The following is a 21,187-nucleotide window of genomic DNA, read 5'->3' on the forward strand; positions in this document are numbered from 1 at the left end:
AGTGTGCTTAACCTGCATTTATAAAGCATGTTAATTCTCATGATTCTGTTTTAATTTGGTGCAGGATTGACAGCCTTTTGATTTTACTCCACAGATCAGATCTAGCATAAGCAGCAGCCAGGTAAATATGCCATGCTATCCATGTGGAAGGAGGTGACACAGAGCTCCATCCTCCCTTGGGTAACTGGAACCACACTGTCCCTACAGCTCTCTGCAAGGTCTTTTTGTTTTTTTTCTTGCACATACTGGCTCATGAAATCTTTATCTCCAAAACAGCCACCCTTTTAGAAGCCACAAGTAGGAATCCAGGGCAAACAGGAGTTCCTGTGAATGTCACCTGCTACTGAGGGATCCACAGCCTTCAAAAGCAGAGTTTCCCTGTCCATGAAGTCCCATAGTTTCAGGCCACTATGCAATATTTAAGCAATTTTAGAAACTAAATGAAGTATTTCCTCAGCTGTTTCAGACCAGGTCTGGACTCTACATGTGAATACAGATCAAGGGAAATACGCCTTTGTCCATTTGCTTTTTTGCCTATAAAGGAAACCTCAGAGAAGCCCTGATAAAAACCAGAATGTTGCATAAATTGGGAGAGAAGCCAATACCTCCTTTACTCTGGTGGCTGTCAGCCACATGAACATCCATTTTTGAATGACTTAGGGGCACTGAGGCATACAGGTCTTCCTGGTGCTACTGCCATGAGCTGCTCTAGGATCAGGGAGCTCAGTGCTAATGTGCTACAGAGGACAGGATAGGGGTGGGTCACTCACAACTGAGATGTGTTCACACTTCAGGATGACCACTGTGGCTTGGCTATATCCAGCACTGACTCCATTCCCCTGACACTCCAATTAGCAGGTAACTCCTACCTACAAAATTCTCCTGGGTAACAAACTCTACTTACAGCAGGGTCCAGTTTTACCTTTCCTCCTCCCCCATCTTCTCTTGGTTGTTCAGTCAGTAATAAATAGCAAATAGACACTAGAACAATCAGTGATCTGGATACCATGAAAGAATAAGAAAATGTGGTGTTTCCTCTGAAGAAGATGTAAGAAAGGTAAGAAATAGAAAATGCTGCTGAAAGAGGCAAGTGAATTAATTTTATGCTCGAGGAGTGCAGGATCTGAAGCAATGAAATTAAGTTACCTCAAATTCAATATCAAGGAAAATCTCTGCAGTAAGAACAGTGGCATGCTGGAATTGGTTGGCAAGGGATCTTCCATTCTTCTCTGTTTTTAAGAGCTGGCTAGGTAAACACCCATCAGGCACAGCTTAGCTAAAGGACAGCTCATTCTAGAGCATACAGAGAAACCTAATGATTTACCAGGATTTTTTACAGCCAACTTTTTAAAAATTCTTTTAACATTTATATTACCTTTCTTTGTGTGCCTAACTATTTCTCTTTTATTAGGTTTTTCTTTAGCAAAAATAGTTTTAAATGAGAACATACACTCTTATTTTAGAACTTAATACCAATATCCAATCTTTCTCATTTGTGTTTCCTCTCTCAAAAGAGATATAAATAAAATCCCTCTATTTATTCATGCAAATACACTGATAAATATTTTCAAATCAAAATGTTCTTTGGAATAAAGTGAATTTATGTACACAATGCTAACTTAAAAAAACTTCACTTTTTTTTAACAATAGGGTCTCATGGAAAAAAACTCATTGTTTTAGAAGGCTGTTTTCAGCAAAAAGGATGTAATCTTTGACTTATGTTTTCAAAAGAAAAAATAAACTTCCTAATCTGAAGAAGTGATTGCATTGTTCCTTGTATGATTCTCTTGGCATTTCCTGCATTAAACTCCCCATTAACATATCATTTTTATTTCTTTCCTTAGGTATTTTTCAAAAAACAAAGGCCACCAAAACCTATAAACTGGAAGTGTTTATATGGTATATTAGACCACTGCCCATGCACATGAGCACTTGTTTAAACACATGCACCAGCAATAACATCTCAACTTTACAAATTCAGAACCTGCTTAATCTCTGTTTAACGAAATCCAAACCCGGAAGCCCTGGTCCCCAAATGCTGCTCTGCCTTTATCCCAACAGGTGGCTCTGGGCTCCTCTGTCGATGTGATTATTGCTGTCCAATTCCTTGCCTTTCTTCTCAAGGCCATTCTCTTTCTGCAGGATGACTCATTAGCCCCGTCCCCAGCAGGGAGCTGACATCCAATTAACCAGCTGACAGTCCTCCAGTGGCTCCCACTACTCCTCTAAGGCTCTGTTTACAAACACAGGCTGTTGTGCCCATAAAGGAGGGGAAGTTGAAAGTCCCCCTGCCAGGCCAGTTTGTTCAAAATGTTCAGAGCCCTTTAAACAATACCTTTGTAGGGTAAAGATCGGGCATATTGCATGCAGCAGGATGCAAGTCATCCTAATGGCTACAGCTGCATTTGGTGGGAAAGGGAGCAGCAACTGGTACTGAAACAGGAGCATCGTGACTCAAATCCCAGTTTCAGCTGGGAAGCCAAAGGATATTTGCAGATGGGGAAATATCACTGGATTCTATATGGGAAAGCACCTAAAGAATTCATCCAGAGCGATGTAAAGCTCTCTCTGACAAAGAAATAGGCTTTTGAGTATAAAACCACAGGTGTTGCAACTCCTGCACCACAGAACAAGTCATTTTTACCAGCGCATAGCAAAGAGGCTCCAAGTGCCCCACACACTCGAGCAGGAACACGATGTTCCTTGCAGAGAACAGAGGTTTTCATTTGCAGGGACTCACTGCAGAGTGCATCTGCCTTTGATCTGTATGTGTTGGTCTCATTCATTGGCACTGGGAGTTCTGCTTAGATTTTTTTTCCCTTCTTTGGCCACCTCCAGAGAAAAAAGGTGCCCAGAAAACTATGATCATTGCTACCCAGTTTCCATCTGGCATCAGCTAAACCAAATAACTGCTCCTACTCAATTACAGGTCTGCCTTGATGCAACAGCTTCAAAATTAAGTCAGAAAATTTCCTCCTAATTTGACAGCTAGGAGATCTCCCTTGCAGCAAGTCTGAAACTGGACTTCAAATTCACGTTTCTGAGTATTTACTGTATTTTTGGGATTATGATCTAAATACTAATCTTTACCCCCAGCTCCCTTTTTGAGGTAGGTACAAAACCACAAACTGATCCAGTCACTTTCAAATCTGAGCCAAATTAATTTGAATTTTTCATAATCACAGTCTCATTTTTTAAAATAACCTGCACTTGCTACAAACCAAAGCAGTGGCTGTTTTTTGCCATGAGGAATGATAACAGTACCTCAAGAAGGTCTCCACTGTAGTACACTGCTTCTCTGAGTAAGAAACACAGCAGAGACGATCCCAAAAGAGACTGGAAAGCACCAGATCCTGGTTCTTCTTCCCTCCAAAGCTGCATTGTACTATTCAGACACACTTATAATGTGTTATGCTGGGATTAAGTGCCCATTCCTTCAGATTTCTCTTTCTCACACTATTAGAGTGATACAAATAAGAATTTATTGGGAATTTAAGGCTGAACATTTAGTCTCTGTGCTTTTTTTTTAATGCATATATTACAACAGAGATGCTGACATAGGGATCTCAGTAAGTAGGAGCGATTCCTATTTGGTTACACAGCAGGCAAAGATTTCAGCCAGAGAAGGTCCTCACAGGCAAACACAAAGTAAGGCTTTGGTCAGAAATACACTGTAGTAGCAGCTTTAATAGCCTGAGAATTTATCCCTCCACCTCTTCTAGATGACTGTTGACTAGAGATGAACATGTCAGCAGCCAGAACCTGTAGTACAAGTGACATCAGGGCTTCCAACCTGCAGCAGTGCAGTTCAACCAGGTGAACTCAAACCATCTTCAGCAGCAATATGAGATCCCACAGGGACCTCTCACATTCTGGTCCTCAACTCACCTGCAGCATCCTCTCACAGGAGATAAGAAATAGATGAGGGACAGGCACTTATTTAGCCTCAAAAATAATTTCAGCTCTAACCAGCTAATCACAGCTCAAGGCACAGTCTCTGCTTAGAAAACCTATTGCTGCATCTGGGTGAATTATATTCCAAACTGTTGTGTACAGATCAACTTTACCCATTAATTAACTGCCCCAATTCATTACATTATAGAAGCAACAATGATAATTGCCATGTACATCATGGTGTGACACCAGAGCCACAAACCAACCAGTACAGCAGCACATGACAGAATGTGAGCCATGTGCCTCTGTCCCAGGCCCTGGGCTGTGCTCCAGCTGCAGACTGGTCATAGGAAAATTAGGAGTCCTTTCCAAATTTAGATCACACTGCTCAGGACTTGGCCAAGGCAAGTTATGAAAAACCCCAGAAATGGTGATTTCATGACCTCTCTAGCTTATCACGCCTAGGTTTTCTTTTTTTTCTTCCTCTCATATCTAATTGAAATATAACTTCTCCCAGCCTTTGAATACTTTGAGTCCTTTCACTGTGCATGTCTGAGTTGGCCTCTGTCTTCTCTATGTATCCCCACAGCAGCAGAAGACTGTCATCAGATTCTTTTAGCCCTCTTCTCCAAGCTAAGCAAACCCAGCTTCCTCGCCCTCACATGCTCCAGCCTCCTGACCAGCTTAGTGGCCCTTCAATTTGATTCTCCAGTTAACAACAACTTTCTTGCACTGTGAAAACCAAAACCAGATGGAGAGTTTCAGATGCAGCTTCACCAGTGCCTAGTAGAGGTCACCAACCATCTCCCTCAGCCTGCTGATTGTGGTCTTGCTAATGCACCCCAGCATACAGACAGCCCTCTCTGCCCACTTTTGCTTTGTCTAGGTAGTCATAAAATAGTCTGTTTGTTGGCTGTGTTAAATCACTAATCCCTGGAGTTCCTTTTGATGCCTATTATTAAAACTGTCTTCTTTGTCTTCAAAGTCTAATTTGTCTTCAGCCTAATTTCCAGTTAAGTGAAGTCTAAGAACCCTAAAATTGTTTTAAAAGTTTTGACAGGAATAAGCTCACTCTTCCTGCAGACCATGTACACCCAGTGTGTAACTACACTGTTTTGAATCCTGTGGCATAGACCAATTCACTTGTGAAAGACCAACAGATGGACAGAAAGAGACACCCTCCTCCCCCCTCTAGCTGGTATCAATTCCCATTAAAGACTCTCCTGTGTCCAGACTATGCATGCTGACCACTCAATGCAGGCAAAATTGCAATCCACCTTGATTAACTTCCTAACAAGTTCTTTGCGCCTCCCTTCTTTTTCCTCTACCTCTAAAGAGTCACACTCTTTCTCTCTTAAGTTTTCCTCTAATTAATTCCATATTAAGCACTGAAAATCGGCAGGGTCCTCTCAGACGCCCCTTGTCCCTTTCTGTGCGGACCCTCCGGGTCCTCAGTGCTAAGCCCACTGGTAAAAAGCTGACATCTGTGCAGCAGCTCACAGGCTGCACTTTCAGGTACAGCATGTGTTGCACCTTGAACTACCGTCTCATTTCAGACCCCACCATTGAGACCAATTAAGTACAGAGCACGCAAGGAGCTGACCGAGTGTCGCATGCTGGCTGTAACCACAAGGACTTAGAGGCCACAAATCTGTTATTACCAAGCTGTTCCTGACAGCAGCATGCTGCCTCCTAACAAAAAAAATAGATTAAGATCAATCAAGTCTCCCTCTGGCTTGTCAGTGGGACTTTGGACCACACCTTCCACCCAAAACTTCCCTCTTCTCCTGCTTCTGAACACCTAGGCAGCTCCGGGCTAACAAGGTGGCTGCTGAGTCAAGCGTGAGCTGAACCATATGTTCATAATTAGTTAACTTCTTGCTTTATTGCTAGAAGCACTATCAATAAATCAGTGACAGCTCATAGAGGCCTTAGGAGATGCAACAAGCCACCCCCAGCCAGCACGGAGCCCTCCCTTCCACACGGGCGACTGGCCATATTTCATTCCAGCTGTGGCATTGTGTGCTGAATTAACTTTATCCTCAATTTAGAAAGCCAGCATGAAATCAAGAGACCTGAGGAAAAGAATAAAGAGAAAAAAAAGAGAGAGAGAGAGAAGAGGAAGGGGAGGGAGGAGAGGGAAAAATCCTAGCAGGTCAACTCAAAAAGAAGTTTGGAGAGTGACCGTCTACAGGGATGGTGCTGCTTAACCCGTTGCTGCAAGGCTGGTTGCTGGCAGCACATTAATTAATAAGAGCCATTCTGCCTCTTTATTGCCCAGTGCTGCAGTTGAAGGCTTCTTACCACATGCTGAAGGGGGAACCCAGTGATAGAATTGGTTTTTAACCAGTCAAACACTGTTAAGTTGCAGCCTAAATAGTAGGTAAAGCAGAGCAAGAGGCAACAGTGGTGCCAGGATGAGTCTGGCTGGACACACCGCAAGCTCTCGAGGTGAGCACGCTCACACAGAGCTGTGTTCAACTTGAGCAAAGTGCTGTGAGGGGTCAGATATTCCAGGATTTGGGAAAGCACGTGGCAGCTCTCACACTGCTTGGTGTTAAGCCAGATTCCCCATGAGCAGTGGAGAGTGCTGGAGGCTTCTAGATAGCAATTCACGACACCCAAACCCAGAGCCTGCCTCTCCTATGGTCCCCACAGCTCTGGGTACTGCAGTTACACAGGCAACCTGAACATCACCCACAACTAAATGCTGAATTGCTTGTAATTAGCTGCTCCTGAGATCGTTCTGCCTGCCTGGAGGTTTCACTGAAACACAGCCTGTGCTTGCAGTGCTCCCACTGGCAATTTTTATCTGGTTGCAAAGGCACCTGAAAAGGTCATTGCCATACGGCAGAGTGAGCGCTATTGTCCTCCTGGAGCTGATGGAGTTTTGAAGATGCAGCACAAAAGAATTCCTTTCCCCCGTGTCGCTCAGTTTCCCCCATCCTCAAAACTTAAATCCAGCTGTAAGATCCTGAGTGAAGGCTTCCTGATTTACTCAGCCTGAACCTTCTTGCTGTGCCCGGGTGGGAGCAGAGGGAGTGATGCCGGCAAGCCCTCTAGTGTCCACCTACGACATCCTTCTATAAAACATCCCGGGGTCCAGGAGCATGAATACCAAAACATTTTCAGCAATAAGCTAACCCTCCAAATTCACGGTACCAAACCACATCTTTGAAAGAATAAAGTCTATGATAAGTATTACTCTTGAAAATAAAACTGCCAGCAATTACAGAGGGCTATTCCTCAGTAAGAACACCTAATGTAGTATCTTCCTCATCACACATTTACAGTAAACAAAGCAATAAAAGCAAGTTACTGAAGGGCACTTTGCATGCCAGCAGCCAACCCAGAATGGAGCACTATAGGGTCTTTCACTTTCCCAGTGAAGTATTTTGTTCCAGGGGCCCACACTCCTTTGTGCACAAGGCACCAGGGGTGCTTGCCCACATTCTTCCTTGCACATTTGTATCTTCTGGGTGCTGGAGATTACAGAGAGGTCTAAGCCCTGTCCCTTAACACAGACCTCTCTTAAAAATTTGTGTAATTTCAAAACAACATCTAGCAGCTAACAGCAACACCCCAGATTAAATTAGTTCAGTTCAAATGAAGTTGCAATTTCTCAAAGAACAGTACAGCTTCCTAGCTCTAAGGGGGAGGTCAGCAAACATGGACCAGAGCCAACAAGATCCCAATGTGCATGCCACGAGGCTGCTAAGCTTCAGTGCTGGCCATGGATGACAGACCAGTCATTGCAGCTTCTGTGGGTGGCAAGAGGTCTCATTTCTGTCTGACTAGAAAGTGAGAAAGGAAAGATGATGCAGAATCCACATGAGCTTCTGGGCAGCTCAATAGCTGCCATTTAAGCCTCTGTTTCTTCCAGTCACTTCAGGAGACTCAGACACTAAAACCTTGAGCCAAGATAAAGTCTCCCCTCCAAAGCCTGCTCTGTTGCACTGCACTAACCTCTTCTTTCTTTCCCTGCTGTACTATTACAGTTTGCAATGGAATTATAAAATTACAGTAAGGCATGGATGAATCCTGCTCTCTCATCCAGGAGCAGTTAAAAACCAAATACTTCTCTTGTTTCTTATTCACTCTCAGGCCTTTTTACATTGCTTCGGCACAGTATGAGGCTGCCAAATGGATACAAACCTCCCCGCACCCCTTTCTCCTCCAGGATAGCATAAAATATAACCAGACCAAAAAAAAAAATCCTGTCTGCAGTTATTATCCACTGCACATCACTGCTACAAGGGAAGTCATGCTGCCATTGAAGTGTGTAAACTTTTGGTTAAAATTAAATTTCAGCAAAAATTCAGGGAATAAAACAGCTCTGATGTGTTTTGAATGGAATTCTTTTAAAAGGCTTTGGGATTTGGAAGACATTTACTCTTTTAATCCATTATATCAAAATAATTGACAAAATCACAATGAAACATTTTGTTCCTTCCTAAAAACAAAAACCAAAGAGGGGAAAGAAAAAAATCTCTCACAGAGAATTAAAAAGCATTCAGGTTTCATTCCAACGAGCTGGGCGTCAGGACCTCAGCATTCTTCAAGAAAAGAGATTATTGTCTCCAGCCAGCTCTGGTGTAAGCCTGTAAAATCCTCTGCCAATCTTTTAGATGAATTACCAGCCAACTAATTCCTTTTCATCACCAGTTCATCGAACACTACCTGCATGGACTAGGAGCTGGAAATTTTGTGTATACAGACAGAGCTGTTTTACTAGGATATCTCCCAGTGACTTATTGCTTTAAATCAGCCTTTGAAAACCATGCACAAAAACCCTGACATCTTTCTCAGCTCATGACAACAACATCCTTCACCTTCTGACCCCCAACACATTTACACACGTCCTAGAATCTTTCTTTCATTATTGATTAGGAAAGGCAATGCCATACAGCTCTGCAATGAAGAGATGCCCTCACACATATTTACTCAGATCAGAGATCTCTGCCAAACATCCCAACTGCCAGCCAAGAATGGAAAGTGCCCAGCTCTACACCCAAAGCAAGATGGAGAGGAGCCAGACTGCCAGCTCCTGAGCCACAGCCAAGAGGAAAAGCACTGTTAAATAGGTGAAGCCCAGTACATTGGTACTGGCAGCACGGTTCACACAGGAGGAGCTCACAGGCCAGGTTAGAAGCAGGCAGATGCACACATCAGTGGATGATTAGACATGAGGCCCCAATCAGCTGTGCATCTGGTCCCATGAAAATTCATGCTAATTGGGACTAAACCCGCGAGCTAAGGTTTGCTGGCAGGTCTCCCTGCAAAATAGTTTGACTTCAATAGAAAACACCATGGAGAAAAACGTGGCTTTTCAGCAGACAGGGCTTTCTCTTGTAGGCACAACAATTTCCCCCAAACCATGATGGTCAACACTCAGAGCACACCCAAGAAAAACTGTTTCTGCCATCTGTTATTTAACCCTGGGACTACCTCAGTGCCTTTGTTTGCACTGCTGAATCACTTTCTGTGATGTAAAGGTTACTTAGCTGCAGCATGGCAGCTCAGTGCAGTGGGAACCTCTGGAATGAGGGACACAGACAGCAGCAGTGTGCTGCTGATGCCAGACTGAGAACAGGCCTCGGTTCCAAAACTACAGCATGGTTTATAATAAAAAACCCCATCTAATTAACCCCCAAAGTCACAAAAAATTATCAGTTCACAATTAATTTGCTCTTCTGGAGCCAATTGGTCTCAGCCAAGAACAAAGGGACTCATTTGGCCAGGGGCTACATGAGGACATTTTTTATTACAGAAATGTGAAATCTAAGCAGACACACCAGTCCCAATTGATAGATGAGGAACTGAAACAAAGATGCAGAGACTGACTTGGGTCTATACCGTAAATGGGTGACGTTCTGACGTTTCAGGCATTTAAGTGCTGCTATAAAAATGTACAACATCAGACCCAGGAGTAGAACGTATTTCTCTTCCATACACCAATCAGATTGGCAATAGTAACGAATTCCCACCTGCAGTTTCCAGGAGAACCCATCAGCTCGTCAAAAGCCAGCCCTGAGATCAGGACCTCTGAGGTTTTTTTATGATACAATTCCAGCCAAAGGAAAGGGCAAGAAACAGGCAACAAATAGAGCCTGGGATGAGTTCTGAGAGAATATGTCCATAGGATGCTAAACCAATGCAATTAATGTCCTCCTCTGACAAAAGGTCAATATACCCGGTAGAATTAATGAAAATATTCAGAAGAAAACCCCAGAATTATATTTATTTATCAAAATGCTCTCACTCTCAATGACATTCTGTAAACATACTCTGTGCTCATAAAACTTGCACTTTTTCCATTTGCCTTTCTATTTCAGGGAAACCCTATTCCTGTACCCTGGGGTGTAATCAAGTGCAATCTAAAGGACTGCTTCTCAGATGGCTGGCAAAATAGAAAAGCAATTACACAAAGCCAGACAAACACAGCATAGATTGTTGTTTATAACACATCAAATGGCACACAGGACAAAACAGAAAAAGCTAAAGACACAAATGTCCATGAACAAATTCAGATTGGAAATTAGAGTGAAATTTTGAAGAGTAAAAGGCAGTACCAGCATCACAAGAGCAAGTCTCTTCTAGTCCTAGATCTTCACAAGCAGTTATCTGTGCTTTACCTAACAGATCTCTCTTCAAAGCAGGGATCTGCTGTCCCTTGTGAAACAACAGCTACATCCACAGGACAGACCAAAGATTTGCTGTTAGCAGGGGTGATAACAGATGGGTGAGCACTTGTGGACACAACACATGGCACAGATGTTATTCAAACGTGGTCCCTACACACTTCACCTCTAAGGATCTCCTATATATAAAAGTACCATTATCTATGCAGAAAACCTTCAACTTTTTCAGATAAATTCCATCAGATGATATCCATTAATTAAGCTTCTAGATCACTAAAAAGTTATTATTTTACATACAGCAGCTAAATAAAACTTACTTTCTTCACAAAAAAAAAACCCTTTACTGACCACAAACAATTAAGCACTAGTAATAACAAATTTCCTACTAAGATTCTATCAAGGATAAATCTCATCCAGCATGTATCAGAAAATACAGGAAGAAAATCATACACCTTACATATACCACGTGCCTTCATTTCAAACCAAAAGAAAGCACTGAAGCCACCACAAGAACTGCACACAGGTAGGATATCCTCTACTCACTAACTCACCACTCTTGTTGTAAGAAACTGCAGGTAAACCCAGAAAGATGTTTTGCAGTTTTTCCATCTTGTAGTCATCTTTTTTCTTTATTCTAAATACTTGTGAAACTCCACAGTACCAAAAAGTATCAACACGGGAGAGCTGAAGCCTTACAGCACTGAAAACTCAGTAGTTTGACTCAACTACATTTTACAGGAATTAAAGCCCACAGGTGCATTCACTGCCAGCTGCCAGCGATTTCAAGACTAGCAACCGGTGTGAGAGAGTGATGAAAAAGGTAAAGACTGCCCTAAAATATACCAAAAAGATATAAAAAAGGAAGATTTCCCCATGCTTTTCTCTAAAACAGTGGTGTGTTACAGAGCAACCTGAGTAAGTTTGGTCATCCATGTGAAAAACAGGTTAATATCAGCTGGAATATTTTCTGAGATAGGTTCCTAAGGTTAGGAAAGATTGTAAAAGAACCTGCCTTCTTCAACCTAAAAAGCAAAGGAAAAGACAATGTGTGACAGCGCTTTGCAAAGACGACAAGGCTAAACACTAGAGAGGGAGATGAAGTGTCTAAACTAGAGCAAGAGTTTGGCACAAGGACAAAAGGGATTATACCTGCTATGAATACATGCAGCCTGGAAACTAGAAAGTGTCCAGCCATCAGAGCTCAGAGTACGGTGTAGCCTCACAGTGGGAATAACATAAGGAAAATAACCTAATTAGTTTTAAGAGGGAGATTGAAAAGTTTAAGAATGTCTCAACAGCAGGGGACTGGATTTGGGAAGTGCCTTTTAGTCCTGCGTTCAAGGAGGAAGACTGATCAGAGAAACAGCCAGAACCTGTATGTGCATAAATTCCCTTTCAAAAGCATTTTTGCAAATCCGTCTCATCAGGTTTAATTTCTCACACCTTTGGTTCACAAACACAACCAGAGATTCATGCAAGTGCCAGACACCTGTGTATACCTGTCTAGAGGTTAATATCCTGAGTTATAAGTGAGCCTCTGTTTTGTCACTGATTCACTTAGCCACTCTTACTAGGGACAAGAAGCACTGTAGCAGTAATATGGCAGGATAAGAGAAGAGGATTTGGGGTCGGTTTGGACACCTGTGCAGGTGTCAGCATGCAAAGCAACACATAAGTGTAGTAAATCTGATATAAAACTTGAATTAAACTATTTGCAAATACTATTTTTCTTCTGTGTACCATCCCTTCTGAAAGCCAGTTCACTATGATGCAAATGCAATTTTAAGGCCATTTCGACATAAAACTGGGATAAATCAGAAAAAATATTTGTGTTTTTTTTAGTTTTAATCTGAAGGATTAGCTTCATCACTAACATTTAAAAAGAAACATCATAGAAATTACAAAAGAAAATACAGGTACAAAGAACAGATAAGAATTAACACTGCAATACACTTAAGTGTGCTCCCAGAACTTCAGAAAAGCTGCTATAACATTCGAAGTAAAATCTCCACTGAAGCAATATTGTAGTCTTGATAAACATTTTGCCCCGAAACTTTATTTCCAATTAAAGAGGTCCATCATTAGCTGCAATGAGCATTAAGAGCTCCAGATAAACAGGAAAATTAGCAGATGATTGTTACTTAGTTTTGTTTTACACACACATCAATGTGTGATTGCTACTGTGACTTGAACCTCTTCCATCATTGTGTGTGACCATCCATGCACCAGCTGGCACAATTAGGTGTTTCTCTCCTACAACAACAGCATTTTTCTTTCTCTGATAGTCACCCAAAGGGTATCTCCACAAACCAGGCCTCTGATTTGGTGGTCATTTACCCACGTATCACCTTTCACTCTCCAGCATGTCAGCCTTGGTGAGCTGACCTGAATTCCTGGAGCTGAGGAAGCGGAGCACCATCAGCCCCGCAGCCAACACCACACCAGCTATGCAGACCCAGCAACGGAGGGACCACGGGCTTCCAGTGGGTTTGGTATGTCTCCAGAGAGGGGAGACTCTGCACCCTCCCTGGGCAGCTGTTTCAGTGCCTGACACCCTCAATAGAAAGAGGTTCTTCCAAATGTTGAGGTGAAGTTTCTTGGGTTCCAGTTTATGGCCACTGCTCCTTGTCCTGTCACTGGGCACGACTGAAAGGAGTCTGGCATCTTCCTCTTGACCCCTGCCTTTGAGATATTTATATGCATTAATGAGATCCCCTCAGAGGAGGCCCTGTTCCCTCAGCCTCTCCTCGAAACAGATGCTCCAACCCCTAATTATCCCCTGGATGTCCTGTTCAGACACCCAACTCTCCCCTCTTTGCTGACGCCCCGACAGAGGAACCGTGAGGCGCCTCGGGGCGACACGGGGGAGCACCCCCTGCGCAGGGAATCCCTGCTCTTCACCCACTGAAGGCTCCTCCGCACCTGCCTTACGCCCTTCAGGGCCAGGCGGGCATCTCCCGAGCTGCCCGGGCCGCGGGGACCGGCCGTGGGGCAGTGCGGGCCGCCCGGAGGGACCGCGGCTCCCCCCGCCGCCATCGCCGCGCTGCGGGGGCGGCGCGGGCTGATGACGCCATCTTGGGCAGCCCAAACATGGCCGCGGGCCGGGCGGCCCCAGGCCGGGGCTGCGGACTCGGAGGCGCTGGCGGGGCCGGGCGGGACCCGCGGGGCGATGGCGCCGCGCACGGGGCTGCTGCGGGCGCTGAGGGCTCCTCCAGCCAGCCCGCCCCAGCATCTCTCTTCCCCCGGCTTTACCCGCCTCCCCCGGGCCCTTCCCTAGCGCGCTGCCGCCCGCGGGGCCCCAGAGCAGCGGTGCTTACCTGGGATGCCCCCGGTGTGAGGGAGCCGCCAGCGCCACAGCGCCCTGCTGCACTGCGCCCTGCTGCACTGCTGCACTGCTGCACTGCGCCCTGCTGCACTGCTGCACTGCTGCACTGCTGCACAGCGCCCTGCTGCACGGCTGCACTGCTGCACTGCTGCTCTGCGCCCTGCTGCACTGCGCCCTGCTGCGCTGCGCCCTGCTGCACTGCGCCCTGCTGCACTGCGCCCTGCTGCACTGCTGCACTGCGCCCTGCTGCACTGCGCCCTGCTGTACTGCTGCACTGCGCCCTGCTGCACTGCGCCCTGCTGTACTGCTGCGCTGCGCCCTGCTGCACTGCGCCCTGCTGCACTGCGCCCTGCTGCACTGCTGCACAGCGCCCTGCTGCACTGCTGCACAGCGCCCTGCAGCACTGCGCCCTGCTGCACTGCTGCTCTGCGCACTGCTGCACTGCTGCACTGCTGCACTGCGCCCTGCTGCACTGCTGCACAGCGCCCTGCTGCACAGCGCCCTGCTGCTCTGCGCCCTGCTGCACTGCTGCACAGCGCCCTGCTGCACTGCGCCCTGCTGCTCTGTGCCCTGCTGCACTGCGCCCTGCTGCACTGCTGCACTGCGCCCTGCTGCTCTGCGCCCTGCTGCACTGCTGCACTGCGCCCTGCTGCTCTGTGCCCTGCAGCACAGCACCCTGCTGCTCTGTGCCCTGCTGCACTGCGCCCTGCTGCTCTGTGCCCTGCTGCACTGCTGCACTGCGCCCTGCAGCTCAGCCGCGGCCAAGGAGCTGAGCTGGGCCTCGGCGCGTGTTGGGCGTGTGTCACACAGCTTCTTTTCCTTGTTAGCCAGCAGATGACACGGCCATGCAGGAGGGGCTGGCATCTGGAGGGGGTGGGTTATCACAGCAGTTATCAGCTATAAATGTGCGACGCTGCGGGTTAAAAAAGCTAAAGGGTGACCCCGGGCACTGTAGGCTCAGAGTGCAGGGCCTTTTTAAAATGCTTCTGTTGGAAAAAAAACCATAAAGGCAAAGATGGAAGTGGGTTAATTTGGTACAGCTGCCAGTCTATCTGGGCAGCAACCTAGGAAAATAGCCAGTAATAAAAGAATGGAAGGGAAATTGCCCTCTTGGTTTGTATTGTCCCTGAGCCTTGCTTATGGGGGGATAGCACTGAGCATCCTCCAGGGGAGAAATGAAAGACCATCCCATATGTCAGCACGGCCTGCCCTCGGCCCAGCCTCATCCTCCTGGCTGTGGGCAGGTCGGGATACCACCTGGGATAGCCTTTGCCATGGCAGAGAGCAAGATCCTGGCAGAACAACTGCTCTGCTATTGGTTTTATTCTCACCATCCCCTATGCTAGTCAAAGACAGACCCTCAGTGAAGATTTTTGGTTTGTTTTTTTCTCCCCCCCGGGACAAACTCAAGCTTATCCATGGATTTTGATTGCTATGTAAATCTGATATGAACCAGAAGTGACTATATAGAGACAATCTCTGCCTTTCACACACCTGTGCGTAGCTTTTGCAACGTTATGATAGTAAATCCTTTATGATACATAATCTTTTACCACTGTTACATTTATATCCTGAGATCTTCTGGAAGCCTGGGGCTTGACAGAAAACATTCCCAGTATATTGAGACGTTTGCAGGAGCTTGTCTCTGCAGGCTATGTTGTCCTGAAACCTGCATTCTTCAGAACTGCAGAGCTGTCCTCAGAAATGAATCATATTGGCTTCTACACACCTCTGAGAAGCCAGGCAAAAGCCACTGTGTCAGCCAGGCAGGTTGGACAAACTTGTTTCTTCCTGCTGGATTTTACAACCACAAACAAGGCTTGAAAACAAAACAAAACATAACAAATAAAAAAAACTCACCAGCAACACCAGCAGCCTTATTCTGAACATGTGGGATGCTTCCCTGGATGCCTGCTCATTTCCTGGAGTGAAACTCAGACACACCAGTTCACTGCTGCCCTGAACTGTGTGGATACTTTTTTTTTTTCCCTTCTCCCTCCTTTTCTTTTCCCTCCTTCCTTGTGTTGATTTGTGGGACCAGAATGACTTTGATTTCAGCAAGTTTGCTGTTTATTCACGTCACAAGTTTGACAGCTTTACACCAAATCAGATTGCTGGGTTTCAGGAGAGCTCTGAGGCGTCACTGGGAGCTCCTTTAGATTAAACTCGCCTCCCCGGTCTCCCCCCTCTCCCCCTCCTTCAGAGCCATTTAAACCTCTCTGGGGCTTTAACACAAACGTGCTCCCAAGACCTGCATTTCATTCTGCCACTAATATGGTAAGTGCTCTTTGCATTTCTCTCGACCTCGAGGCAGAGGAGGAGAAGCTGGTCTCTCCCTTGGGCGGGATAGGGGGGGTGCAATAGGTTTTGTGCCTTCTTAAGATGGGAAAGAAAAAAAGCTCTCCTCTACCTGCAAGAGCAGTCTCTGCTGCTGTGCTTTCCCATGGGTGGGCAGACTCCCTGACTGAGGCTCCAAGCTCTGCCGTTGCCTTCCTTGCAGAGATTTAGAGCTGCTGCAGATGAGGCTTATTTGGAGGAGGGAGAAAGGGTGAATCCAGAGACAACCCCAGGCTTTGCGGTCTGGGACTCCTGCAGAACTGCAGGGGCAGAAGAGAGTGCGAGCAGCTAGGAGGTGACTCTGCTGGCTCTGTGCTGCTGCTTTAGAGCTGGATCAAACACCCAAGGTGGCAGGAACGGTCTGGCCAAGGACAGCCTGCGACCCCCCTTCACCCTAAACCCACTCAGGACCGTAGCATTTCCCAAGGGTTTGCAGGAAACTGAGCCACCTCCCTGGCACAGCTGTGCGCGGAGCCCCAGTGCTGCGGGGCGCTGGCGGGGCGGCACTGCCCGCGCTCGGCGTACGGAGCGGTGCCACCGGGAAAGCGGGGAGCGGGCACCGGGTCAGGGCTGGGCGCTGCCTCGGGGGCCGGCGGCGCCTGGCAGGGCGGCGGGGCTGTCCCGCGACGGCCCCTGAGCACAGCCCGGCCGGGACAGCCGCGGAGAGCGCTGCCCCGCCGGGGCGCTTCTGCCGGGGCGCGGCGGGGCCGGGCTGGCACCGCCTCCCCTCGGGGCCCGCCGGCGGCTGGGGACGGGGCGCCGCCGAGCGCCCCACCGCCTCGGCCCCTTCCCTCCGCAGAGCGCCGGCCGGCCGTGCCCGGAGCCGGACTTCGCCGGGGGCTCGGGCTGCACCTGCCCCTGGTCCGCCCCCGCCGGTGTCTCCAAGGAGACCTGGGCCGCCGTCTGCGCCGCGGAGCCGCCGCACAGCCAGGGCCGGCGGGAGGCTCGGCCGCCGGGTGAGTGCGCTCAGCTGCCGCCGGGGCGGGGAGACCGGCCTGGCCCCGCAGCCGGGCTGGGAGCGGTACGGTACCGCGCTAACCCTCGCTCTGGTCCCCAGGGCCGTTCTGCAGCCCGCAGCTCGGTGCCCAGGACGCGGCGTGGCAGGGAGACCAGCTGTCCTCCCAGCTCTACAGAAACAAGCAGGTAAAGGCTCCGCGCCCCCCAGCAACACCGGCTTCACCCCACGAGGCTCCCGAACTTTGTATCACGTATGGCACCTTCTGGCTTGGCTTATGGCATGTCTCACTCTCGCTGGCACAGATGTCAGAAGTGACAGAAAACTGTTGTTCCTTACTTAAACTATTTGTCTCCCCCATGTTGCCCTGTGAAGTTGGAACAACTGTGGTGAGGTTCCCTCCATTCGCCCCCTCTTACATCATATTGCACCGGCAGCCTTGGCACTACAGAAAACCAGGGGCATGAACAGGGGGTCCCTCAGGCTCTGATCATGCTGTTGGCTAAAAATACGTAGTGTGTGTCCTGATTCCACCAGGTTTATCTTCATGGGAAATGATTCCACCAGCATTGCCTAGTTACATGGAGGATCAACCATTTTGACCAGCAGGATTTCCTTGTTACTTTATTTTCTCTTACCTCTCCTTTTTTTGTAAATCCCAACAAGAGACAGAAGAAACTCGGAATTTAGATGAAGGAACTCCAGGTTGATGACTCTGATCGACTACTTGGAATGATGTTTTGACGTAGTGAAGTCAATGAAAATTCAGATATTAACTTAAAGGTCCCTAGAATCAAACCATAGTTCCAGATGTCAGTGTACTTGTTTCTTTGGCTCTGCCTCAATCATTTGAGTCTGTGCTCAGCAGATGTCTGTGGTCCTTGGCAGAAGATTGTCCTCCTAAAGAAGTCTCCAGCGCTATGATCAGGAGGCAAAAATCAATCTGTAAACGCTTTGATTCCCCATGGAAATGTGTTTGTTAGGTGTCTGCCATTCCTGTTCAGCTTTTGAGACCAGGGATTATCTCAACTCTGTCTGTGTACCAGGACTGGCACAGTAGGGTCCAGAATTGAAGAGATCACTGAGTACTGCTATATCATAGAGAATGGCAACTGCATCTTCCTTCTGCAGTCTACCCCCATAAATCATTTGCAACTCCTCCTCCTTTTTTGCACCAGCCAACTATAAATGGGGAGGAGGGGTGCAAAGGGATGTTTACTGCAGCTGAGGAGGAGATCTTGAATCTGCTGTCATGCCCGTGACCATTTCTGGCTGCTCACAGGGCTACCTGTAATTCTTTTCTATTATTATGCTACGGTTGCAGGTTTTTTCAGAGTAATCTTATCAAACACTCACTAAAGATTAAAGGAAGTCAAAAGGGAAAACTGAACAGTCATGCCACTTAGATTTATAGAGACAAGAGGCTGGAGGGGGTGGGTTGAGCTCACAAAGCAAACACCCAGATCATCAAATCCAAGCAGTTTGTACCATAGGGCAATTGCTATTAAGTTACAGAGTCAACATCTATTCATCAATATCTTTATTCCACAGCTTCAAGATACTTTGCTTCAGAAGGAAGAGGAACTTGCTAGGTTACATGAAGAAAATAATAACCTCCGACAGTACCTGAATTCTGCCCTGATTAAGTGTTTAGAAGATAAAGCCAAGGTATTGTGTTCAAACCTGTCATATAGATGTCTACAGAAAGAACAGGTCAATTTGGTACAGGCCAGTAAAATACATGGAAAATCTAAGAGTGTAGACAACCTGCAGTGGAATTCACACTCACATTTAAATTCACAAAGGGGACAGTTTTCCCTGGGAATTATATCCTATCAGGTTCTGACTTTGGAGACAGTGTAGCACTTATAGCTAATTAATAAGTTAAGTTTAATTAATTAGTTAGCTATAAGTAAGTTAAGATTATGTAGTCAAGGTAAAATTATTCCCTCTAACACTTTTTTTTCACTAGAAAGTTCAAATTTGAATATGTATTTTTTGACTGTCTCTATTTTGTCAGTTATCCCTTTGATAAGGATTTTTTTTTTCCAGTTTATTAATTAAAAAGCTGTGTGGAGGTTTTTTTAATGGTGAGGTACAAAATTAAACATTTAAGGTTGGATGAAACATTCTGTTAAACTAAGTGTGAAGGGTGTTTTGGTTTTTTTTTTATTTGAATTCTTTGTCTCTCATCTTAAAGAAAATGAAGAAAAAAATTGTTTCTTGTCAGCTTAAAGACATTTTTTGCTATTCCAGCCTCACCCATGAAACTGAACTATTGATTATTTGCTCAACTCTGTGAATTGGGCATGAGGTAAAAAAGATTGTAGAACATAGGAGACTTTCCTTTTCCATGCTGTTGATGAGTTAATAGTGTGACATGTCCTCCCTCCCATGGCCAGACCTGGCTCCTGGCAGTAGAAAAGGTCTCCTTCACTGGGCACAGCAGGGTGACACAGCCACCCCCTGTGTCACGGGGAGAAGAGTCCAGCATGGAACTGTTGTGGGACATGTCTGAGCAGTGAATTCATGACATGGTGGGGAGCTTCCTTGTCTATCCTTGCCCTCCTTTGACCATCCCTGGATGCCTGAAGGGCCCTTGTCCTGTGATAATGACAAATGAGGTGAACTGATGAGTGCAGCGCCACTCAGGCTGCTGCTCTGAGCACTGCCTGGTCGGCATCACCCGTGTCCCAGCATGAGTTACCTTTGCATCCTCCCTCTTTGTCAGGCTGCCACTTGGGCCCCCCATGCCCTGCTCACCTGCCAAGTGCTGCTGGCACAGATCCAGGTGGGAGTGTGGGGCTGGGAACACCATCAAAGCTCAGGCCTTATCGACACGGTCCCTCTTTCAGGGACAGGGTTGTTGCAGACACTGTAAAGATACAAAATAGTTGGTCATACCCATATGTTTAAGCGGAGAGTGGGAAAAGAAGTATCTTTATAAGGACAGCAGTAACCATCTTGTGCATCTGAGGTCAGAAATGTGTTGCTTTCACGTATCTAGAAATTCAAATTTTAATATTCTGTCTCCACCTTGATGTTTTGGGTTTTTTTAATAGAAACTACTGTCTGGCCATGGACAAAAAACCTGTGCTATCCTCAAAAGTACCAAGAGGAGATTAAAAGAGGACCACTGCTTTGTCCCTCAAGAAACTCCTCATGCTTCCAAAGCTAGAAGGAACCTCTTCAATGAATTCACTGCCTGTGAAGAGCAAGCCAGCCCTGCTGTGGACAGCTGGGTCTTGGAGACCTTAGGATTAAAAGATGTGAACACCATTGATGATGCTTCAGCTAACTACAGTGCCCTGTCCCCAGACCTTGGAAAAGACACATACTGCCTGAGCCCTGGGGGAGCAATAGGCTATGAGCACAGGGAAGGAGCAGCAGCAGCGTTCAGCTGCAGCCATGTGCCTCCAGCCACCAGCAGCACCCATCCATGCAGCGAGGACTCTCCCTTCCCTCATCAATTTTCTTCAGCACCATGCCTCTCCTCACCAGTACCAAGTGTTTCCTGCCTCCCAACCTATGGGCTGCCTTATTTGACTGGTGATTTGTCACCCAACAAAACAGAAGTGGCCTTCACAACGTCCCTGAGTCCCCACCGCAATGTGAGAACACACAGCTTCCACCAAGGACAGGCCTTTGTGCGCAGGGACGACAGCGGGGGATGGAGATTCACCTGGGTGCCCAAGCAGGCTGAATGATGCACCTGGATCAAGGGTCAGCCATAGGGGATGTAGGAGTCACACTTCACCTTGTGCATGAGACAGGTTCAGGCAGAAAAATGGGCCCTTTTGGGCTTCTTTAAATGCTACTCTGTCACTAACCTACTCCTCATTCCCTCACAGATTTTCACGGATGTGACTCCAGATTGCACTTGGACAATTATCTGCTCCAGATGTACAAACTAGATTCCTTTCTCTTGTGCCTGTGTTGAGATACCTGTTTTTACTTGTTTCCTGGGTTTTTATCATCAGCTCTTCCTTGTTACTGGTAGTTTCCAGGCTGGAGGCCTTTCAGCTTTGATGATCA

General features: G+C 46.7%; 1 protein-coding gene across 1 annotated transcript in view; it reads left to right on the forward strand.

Moving 5' to 3' along the window:
- GMNC (geminin coiled-coil domain containing) overlaps positions 1-20,859 on the forward strand; it is a gene marked incomplete at both ends in the record, with an annotated part of 29,105 nt that extends 8,246 nt beyond the window's left edge. The window contains 4 exons of the mRNA XM_082288025.1: positions 16,997-17,153; positions 17,255-17,340; positions 18,704-18,820; positions 20,215-20,859. Of these exons, the coding sequence (XP_082144151.1) occupies positions 16,997-17,153; positions 17,255-17,340; positions 18,704-18,820; positions 20,215-20,859 (1,005 nt within the window). The remainder of the gene's footprint in view (positions 1-16,996; positions 17,154-17,254; positions 17,341-18,703; positions 18,821-20,214) is intronic.
- Positions 20,860-21,187: the final 328 nt, after the last annotated feature.

This window comes from Coloeus monedula (genome assembly GCF_965178545.1).
Source record: "Coloeus monedula genome assembly, chromosome: 10".
NCBI lineage: Eukaryota > Metazoa > Chordata > Aves > Passeriformes > Corvidae > Coloeus > Coloeus monedula.